The following is a 9,251-nucleotide window of genomic DNA, read 5'->3' as shown; positions in this document are numbered from 1 at the left end:
CGGTGGCCATCTTACTATGGGAAGTCGACGTCACATACAACCTCACGGCAGGCGTTGGGTGACGTACAAAGCAGCGGCCCCGCCCCGTCCACCAAACAAGCGCCCTGACCCAACATGGCCGCCGAGTTGTACGCGCGCAACAAAAAGCGCGTCGCTGCGGGGGGAGGGGGGACTCGCCTTGCCCGCCCTCCCCCCACCTATAAGAGCGGACGCAGCGCCCCAGCCCAAGGCGGAAGCGGCGTCCCCCCCCCCCCCCCATCTAGGCGTGTGTGCTGCGCTCTCATGCGCCCGCTTCGCACCTACAACCACCCACCCACCACTCGGCAATTTAGCAAACCTCGCCTCGCCACTCTTGTCACGAAGAAGGGCCGTTGCCCGGAACGTCTTCCCCTCCCCCCGCCCTCTTCACCGCCGCTAGCATATTTATCGTCCTTGCTTAATTTCCTTTTTTAAGGCGGTGTTATTGGCGAATGTGTTTTGAGCGTTTTTTTGTTTGCCGAGGCGTCAACCACCACCACCACCGCGAACAATATCCAACGCTGTGCCAACAACAACAACATTGTTATTATCGCATACAAAGCGACGACGACGACAACAAACAAACAAAATCGCATCTCTCGTAGTAAAAAAAAACCGAGGAAATTGTAAGCACAAAAGGAGAATGTCTTGAGACCGTGCGGCTAGCACCGGCGTGTGATATGTAGCTGTTGCGAGACATGGCGACTCCGTTAGTCGTCGTCGGTGACATCGCTCGGCGCTGCACCATTTTGTGATGGAGTTGGCGAAGCGGTGTTCCTCTCCGCGTCGCCTCGGCGCTTCTCTCGCCTCTCATCGTTCTTCCGTCTTCCCATCTTCCTCCTCCTCTCAACCAAAGCCGGCTTCGTCTTCTGCTGCTGCTGCTGCCGGACCACAGCCGCCTCCGTCTTCGTTTCAGCTCCTGCTGCTGCTACAATTGCTACAACTGCTTCTTGTCGTTTATCAACATCAGTGCCGGTCGACCAGAAGGATTCGGTTTATTTGATTAAATAAATTCGTCTCTACATACATATATAGGTAGCGGAGTTGTGATTATCGGCGATTTAAATCGTCAGTAATGGCGAGGCTGTTAGACGAATAGCCACCGAGACGAATGCTGTGCTCCGAAAATACTGGAGCGCGTTTCGGCCGAGATAAGTAAAACAATGAGATTATTAAAATAGGCGCGATAATAACAACACAGGCAATGAATGAGTAAACATTTATTTATAAACCGGGGCGACAGTCCACCGAGACTCATGCCTGGCAAAGGCAGCCCTAAAAATATAACAGTTTTACAATGGTACTAGAACACGACTGTGGAAGCAACAACATCGTCAACAACAACCCGCTGCGAGCCAGAATCCAGTTTCCATGATTTCTGCCACAACCAATTTGCCGAATCGCACCTCAGCGCCCCTGCCGTGGACGATCAAGAACCAGAAGGTGCACGACGTGAACAACAACAGCAACAACAGCCTGCTGCTGCTGCTGCGGGTGGTAGTGGTGGACACGAAGGGGGCCGAGCAAGCTGCCTTCCACCCTCCCATGGCGAACTCCAGCCACTTGCACCAGCATCAACTGCTGGACTTGGGCCTCCAGGCCCTGCCTCTGCTCGCCGCGGTGAATGGCAGCTTCCAGCAGCTGGGCGGAGGCCCGGCCACGACCACCACGGCCGCGGCCTCGCTGGCCAAGATCTCCTCGCTGGGCCTCATCGTGGCCGTGGGCGCGGCGGGCAACCTGCTGGTGGCCTTCGTGATCCTGCGCGAGCGCAGCTTGCGCAAGGTGCCCTACTACTTCCTCCTGGACCTGTGCGCCGCCGACCTCCTGCGCTCCCTCGTCTGTTTCCCCTTCGTGCTGGCCTCCATCACCTCGTCACCTGCCCCGGTGACGGCCGCCGCCGCGGCTGCGGCGGTCGCCACCTCGTCAGCCTCGTCGCCGGCCTCGTCCGTGGTCTCCTCCATCTCAATCGCCGCGGCCGCGGCAGCAGCAGCGGCCGCGGCCGCCGCCTCGTCAGCCTCGTCCGCGGCGCCTTCCTCGGCGGCGGCTGCGGTGGCCGCCGTGGCCTCCTCCTCGCTTTCGTCGTCATCGTCTTCGTCGTCGTCGGCTGCGGCGGCCTCGTCGGCAGCCGCCGCGGCCGCCGCGATGTCGGCCTCGTCCTCCTCTTCGTCCCCGTCGTCCCCGTCTGCGTGGGCCTACGGCGCGCGGCCGTGCAAGTACCTGGCCTTCACGAGCGTCCTCTTCTGCTTCCACGCCGCCTTCATGCTGTTCTGCGTGAGCGTCACGCGCTACATCGCCGTGGCCCACCACCGCTTCTACTCGAAGCGCATGACCTCGTGGACTTGCGCCGCCATCGTGTGCATGGCCTGGATCCTGTCGGTGGCGATGGCGTTCCCGCCCGTCTTCGACGTGGGCACGTACGCCTTCATCGCCGAGGAGGGCCAGTGCACCTTCGAGCACCGCTACTTCAAGGAGAACGACTCGCTGGGCTTCATGCTCATGCTCGTGGTCATCGTGTTCGCCACCCAGGTGGTCTACCTCAAGCTCATCCTCTTCGTCTACGACCACCGCAAGATGAAGCCCGTGCAGCTCGTGCCGGCCATCAGCCAGAACTGGACATTCCACGGCCCCGGAGCCACGGGGCAGGCGGCGGCCAACTGGATCGCCGGCTTCGGTCGAGGTCCCACGCCGCCCACCCTCGTGGGAATTCGGCCCTCGGCTGCTGTAGGGGCCGGCGGTGGAGGTGCTGCTGGTGGTGGCGGAGCTGCTGGTGGTGTCGGTGGAGGAGGAGGAGGTGGTAGTGGTGGTGGCAACGGTGGCGGTGGCGCCGGCGGTCAGAACAAGCGCCTGCTGGTTCTGGACGACTTCAAAACCGAGAAGCGGCTGGGCAAGATGTTCTACATCATGACCCTGCTGTTCCTGGTGCTGTGGGCCCCCTATGTGGTTGCTTGCTACTGGCGAGTGTTCGTGCGCGCGTGCAGCGTCCCGCCAGCCTACCTGAGCGTGGCCGTGTGGCTCAGTTTCGCCCAGGCCGCCGTCAACCCTTTCGTGTGCTTGGTGTCTAACAAGGAGCTCAGACGCTGTCTGTACAGCGCCATCCCTTACTGTCGCAAGCCGCGCCTGCCACACGAGGCATACTATGTCGTGTGAGAGCCCTCACTCCGCTGCGTGTGTGGTTTGGTGGTGGGCTTTGTCTGGGTCCCGTTGTGGGCTTGTGTCTTTTTTCGCCTCGCGCAAAGAGATGAGCTAGCCCCCAGGGGTGATGTCGGTGATAGAATATTCGAGAAGGTAATAGTCCCTTAATATAAATTTGAGGAGAAAAAATAACATTGGAGGGTAAGCTGATGGCATTTATGACCCCGTGTGTGTGTGGTTTTTTTTCCCAGAGGCTTTTAACGTAATCGGGTAGACTGGATAGGTTTCCACTTTCAGAGCAGTCAGGCCTGTTATTAATGCTGCTTAGTTGCTGGATGTTATTGGCAAGTGCACTCCCAGCAAAACAGTGGAGGAGGCCTGCTACTTACCTCGGTGGGGTTTGTTTACGTGTGCATTTTTCTTTTTTAAAGATGGGCCATTTTGATCGTGACCGAGATTGGATCACGGTTTGTGTGGTGGGATATGGCGAAGCTGTTGGTTACATTGAGATTGGAGGATCGGTTATTGTTGGGGTGGTTTTTTTGTTACGTTTTTTCGTTTTTGCCTGCCATTTGAGGCGGTAAGTTGAGGATGGTTGAACAACTGACCGGGGAGAGTTTGTGAACAGAGCTCGCAAGAGAAAAACTCGCCCTTTGTACAACATCATGATTCGTTTCAGTTCTTCACGTTTTAATCAGCACCTTCGATAATGTTATTGTTAACGTGGTTCAGTCTTAATTTATTCTATTATGCATATTGAAAGAAACCACTAGAGTATTTTCTTTGAATACTATTACTGTAATTGTGCAGTCTCCATTTGGGTGATGCACATTTTTAATTATCTGCTGCTGTTTCTACTTGTTTTTTTTGGGAAATTCATTTATTTTATTTCGTCTCGCTGTCATTACCTATTGAGCGTTTGAGTTTGTTGTGCGAGTATGCATGCTTTTCATTTAAAATCGACAGTATTGCGAACATTGTTAACATGCTGCAGAAACGCAGCCAACGAAAACATCGGACATTCGACGGCCTGTGCAATTATAATAATGATTGAAAATTTTGAAGGGGAAATGTACGGAGCTGACTGAAACAAGACAAAAAAAAACCCATCAAAGGTGGCCACGGGGGTACACAGCTTTGATCGACAACCTTCCGTATCCCACTGTGCATAACGGTGACACCGAAGCGGCAGCTTCAAGAGACGGAACACAGCAGTTGTAGTGTTTGGTACGCTGTTGGCAGAAGGTCAGTAATTAAAACAAAGCTTGTCCCAAGACACTTCGAACGGCAATTCCATCAATGAACTGAAAACAGAGGTTGGTGACGGGGAGTGGTGGAGGGGTCGGTGTGAGATCGCTGCAAGAAACCCAAACCTGTTATTTTTTTGTATTATTTTGGACACGCGCCCAAGCAAGGCATGCATGGATGTACGCGTGCACACGTGCGGTGGTCATTGACAGCTCGCCTCGTGACACGTGTGTATATGTGTGTGTGTGTGAGCGAGCTTTCTCTCCCTGGCAGACATTCGCTATGATGCACTGCACAATCAATGTGGTGAGGCTGTTCGCTGGGGCCATTCCGAGGGCCGCCCACCCCCCCATCTCACCTAGTAGCGCGCATGCGTCCGTGACATCGTTCGGGCAACCGCACTTGAATGACAATTGCGATGGCAAAGCGCGCCCTGTTTTGTAATGAATAGACGTCGTCTCTGGGACGGGAATTAACGGACGGTGCGCCGTGCAATCTTTAAAAAAAAAAACGCGCTTCTCCCAATGTACTTTCTGAAACGAAACAAAAAAAATACTGCCTTTAAAACGTGTTTTTTTTTCTCATTCAGTCACAAGTGCCAAGAAGCGGACCACGAAAATGGGAAATCGTTATTGTACACATGGATTAATTTCTCGCAGCTTTGTAATGTACTGTACATATCCCCCTGTAGCTATATTCTAGAGAGGAACAAGATGTGGTCGTGTGTGTTCGACAGTCAAATTTTTTTTTATCTCTTCGACTCTTATAAACTTAAGAGTTCCTTATTTGTCCTGTTGCATATTTTGAACATTTTCAAAGGAGCAAATGTGTTGCTGTGATTGATACTTTAAAAGGTTACTTGGACACGTGACTTTGGTTGGATCTGTTTGGGGAAACCACAGGATCCATGCCCTAAAGATTCATGATGATGATTTAAGCGTAATTTTTTTCCCTTTGTATTTTGGATGTCTAAATACAAATGATTGTTTGCACAGAAAGGGTGTGTTTGAGATATAAATTGAGCTGCTACATTCTTGACTCTTAGGTGACTACATTGTGATTTTTTCTTTATGTATTGTTTTAATGTGTTACGGCACCTGTGATATGAAGATTTCCCACCAAATCATCAAGTTGATTTATATTTTAAGGGCTCTCAATTTTTCATGACAATTTTTTGTATTCATATATTTGCATATATCCTTAAACATTCCCTGCTGCGGCCCGGCGTCCGTAAACAAAAAGATTTAATTATTTTCAAAAAAATAATGTGCATTTATCATCGGCATATCATTCACACCATCAAGGTAAGCTTGATGCCTTCACGCATCTTATACTATGCAGTGGGTACATAGCACTTGATTCCAATAGTTCTTACATCCCCTCTTTATTCGTATAAAATTATGAACTTAAAATATTTGTATTTCACCAGGTAAGGCCCACTGAGCTATTTTGCGCTCTTTCAGGAGCGACCTGGCCACAAACGATAGATCAGCGAAGTGGATATCACGTGGAAATTTCTAGCAGCAGCCTAAGTCTATTAATGCGTGTTTCTAAATGGGGGAAAAGCGGAGAACATCCAAACTCCAAATACTGTACAACATGCGTCAGGGTCGGAATCAACACCCACGACCTCCTGCGTGCCAGGTGACGGAGTTAACATCTCGCCACTGTGGTGCCCCCAACTCTCCTTCCTAACATCTCCATTATCGGCATCAATTCATCAATCAATATAAAATCTTATTGTTCACAATACACGCTTTGAATATCGGGTGCAAAGGTAGATTTTTGTGTTATCCCCATGGGGACGTTTTATTTTGTCATCCCTCAAGAATGTGGAGGCCTTCAGCAGTGGATCAGATCATGGCCGGTGATTCTTATTAATTTATCGGGCTGTCTCACATGGCGTACTTTGTTCACTCGAGGCCGCTGCATTAAAATTGGGACAACGATTGATTCTTGAATTAAATGGTAATCCTAACTCGTGACAATTCGTAGAATCACGGGAGGGTTGTTTGGGTGGGAGAGAACAATCATTACACCTCTGCTTCCTTCCCTATCGAGCGCTTCGTGTGGCGGGTCATCCCTCCCACTCTCATGCCTCCCACTCCCTATCACCTCTCATCTCTTCTCTTGTCACCCCCCCCCCCCCAAACCTGTTGCACCTCATTTCACTTCGCGTCGTTTGCCGCCACAAAACGTTCCCGGCGTGATCATTCCGTGGGTTGTGAAACCGCAGCAAGGAGGGAAAAAGTCGCGGTCGTAAATTGGCCGTGAATTGATGCACTACTCCAGAGTTGGTCGCTTCAAGAAAATACAAATTCAAACGAGGCGCGTGCGCAATGGAGACGGAAGATGAAGGGGTTGGAGCAATGAGCGGCCCTCTTTGCCAAAACGAATGGGCCCGCGTACATTTTTTTTCGTGATCATTGATTTTGGGTGTCGGCCCGTGCCAAGGAGATCTTTATTGAAGCGGAACAGCTGTTGGCAATATGTTGCGGAGTGACCATCTCCGCGGGGATGTTTTGTAATTTTGAGAGGTATTGTGTGAGAAATACTGAGTTTTTAAAAAGATGGTTCATCTTTTATAATTACATTAATCTAGGTGATAATGCCTAATGAGTGCCGATTAAGGATTCGCTTCGCTGATTTCGTGAGACTGAACCATGTCAGATCTCGAAAGCTAAGCGGAATTTTAGCCTGGATAGGAGTGAATGGGCGTCCACCTTTTGTTAAACAGGCGTTGTATACTGCTGCGGTGTTAAATTGTCAGCACAAGGCGGTGTAGCATAATCACTTATTGAACTGTACCAATACCCCAACGTCTATGCTCCCACCATTTGCCAACCAGAATTCTGAATTGTGGCAACATAACCCCCACAGATCCACACGGCATCGTTAGGCCCCCTGTGCGGCAGTAGGTTGACAATAATTTTATGCAAATGTACAATTTAAAACTAAATACATACTGTAGGTATCACAAGGTTGATGAAGGGTAAACTGGCCAAAATGAAATGGAGATGGAATGCCCATGGTAAAAGTTACTCATGGGAAGATGTCTTCAATGAGATGCTGTTAGTCTATTTGGGAAGAGAAGTGCACTGAAATTGATGGACATCACTATTAAGGGAGTTAAACGCAGGATGGGAGCCTATTTCAGGGCGCCCTATTTTTTTCTGCAAAGCTTTCTCCTTCCCGCTCAATTATTCTTCGCGAACCACCAACCCGTCGGTTTAGCTCATTTCCCTCCTAGCGTTTACGTTTCACTGTCATGATTTTTTTTCTCTCGACGAGGCTTCAATGCCGGGCGACGGTCATGAACGCGGGGCACTGCATCTCAATTTGCAATCCTGGCCCCGGTATTCAAGAGCGAGCAACGCCAGGGCCAAATTTATATTCCGGTTGCCCCTTTTATCAAAGACATACCCCCCCCATCCTCATAGCCATATAGGCTGTTGGGGCAAGTGCTGTTAGCAAGCACTTGTGAAGGCCGAAAGCACATGTAGGGGTAGCTGCGGTAGCGATATGTTAACGACCTCGCCTGGTATGTAGAAGTTCGTGGGTTTGAACCCGACGCCTGTATATTTGTAGCTTACATGTCCAGTTTTCCCCACCACATTTAGGAACATGCATATAGAATATTCGGCTACTATAAATGTCCACGTGATAAACCTATTCGTTGAGCTATTGTGGCCAGATCGCTTTTGACAAAGAGTTATTTAGCTCAGTGCGCCTTATTTGGTAAAATAACAAGAGTTTATAGTTTAGGTCAGTGTGGCCTGCACCGCACTCGGCTACCTTATTTACCCAGTGCTGACATTTACACACAGCGCCAGGTACTAATTCTAAGATCAAGTTGGTATATTGAAAGTTTTTTGCACCCTACGTAGCCAACCGTGCTAATCGGAGGTGCGAGTTGACCCGGGGAAGGCTCAGAATTGGGTCAGATATTTGCCGCTGATGTTGCCCGCGAGTCGGAATCTAACTGGGATGGCAAAGTTTCGTAGGGCAGAGTGCTAACCACTACATGACCGCTGCACACATGCAGTGAGGGAAAAAGTATTTGATCCCCTGCTGATTTTGTACGTTTGCCCACTGACAAAGAAATGATCAGTCTATAATTTTAATGGTAGGTTTATTTGAACAGTGAGAGACAGAATAACAACAAAAAAATCCAGAAAAACGCATGTCAAAAATGTTATAAATTGATTTGCATTTTAATGAGGGATATGAGTATTTGACCCCTCTGCAAAACATGACTTAGTACTTGGTGGCAAAACCCTTGTTGGCAATCACAGAGGTCAGACGTTTCTTGTAGTTGGCCACCAGGTTTGCACACATCTCAGGAGGGATTTTGTCCCACTCCTCTTTGCAGATCTTCTCCAAGTCATTAAGGTTTCGAGGCTGACGTTTGGTAACTCGAACCTTCAGCTCCCTTCACAGATTTTCTATGGGATTAAGGTCTGGAGACTGGCTAGGCCACTCCAGGACCTTAATGTGCTTCTTCTTGAGCCACTCCTTTGTTGCCTTGGCCGTGTGTTTTCGGTCATTGTCATGCTGGAATACCCATCCACGACCCATTTTCAATGCCCTGGCTGAGGGAAGGAGGTTCTCACCCAAGATTTGACGGTACATGGCCCCGTCCATCGTCCCTTTGATGCGGTGAAGTTGTCCTGTCTCCTTAGCAGAAAAAAAACCCCAAAGCATAATGTTTCTACTTTTATGTTTGACGGTGGGGATGGTGTTCTTGGGGTCATAGGCAGCATTCCTCCTCCAAACACGGCGAGTTGAGTTGATGCCAAAGAGCTCCATTTTGGTCTCATCTGACCACAACACTTTCACCCAGTTGTCCTCTG

At 50.0% G+C, this 9,251-nt stretch overlaps 1 protein-coding gene across 1 annotated transcript; it reads left to right on the top strand.

The window, feature by feature from the left end:
- Nucleotides 1-228: 228 nt before the first annotated feature.
- GPR85 (G protein-coupled receptor 85) lies at nt 229-5,436 on the top strand. Its single transcript, XM_032954292.2, has one exon. The coding sequence runs from the start codon at nt 1,390-1,392 to the stop codon at nt 3,163-3,165; it is 1,776 nt and encodes a 591-aa protein (XP_032810183.2). The 5' UTR covers nt 229-1,389; the 3' UTR covers nt 3,166-5,436.
- The last annotated feature ends 3,815 nt before the right edge of the window (nt 5,437-9,251 follow it).

This window comes from Petromyzon marinus, chromosome 14 (assembly GCF_048934315.1).
Source record: "Petromyzon marinus isolate PM22_M1 ecotype Great Lakes invasive population chromosome 14, UKy_Petmar_22M1.pri1.0, whole genome shotgun sequence".
In the NCBI taxonomy this organism is placed as follows: Eukaryota; Metazoa; Chordata; class Hyperoartia; order Petromyzontiformes; family Petromyzontidae; genus Petromyzon; species Petromyzon marinus.
Note: the sequence above shows the minus strand (reverse complement) of the source record. Positions and strands in the feature narration are given on the sequence as shown.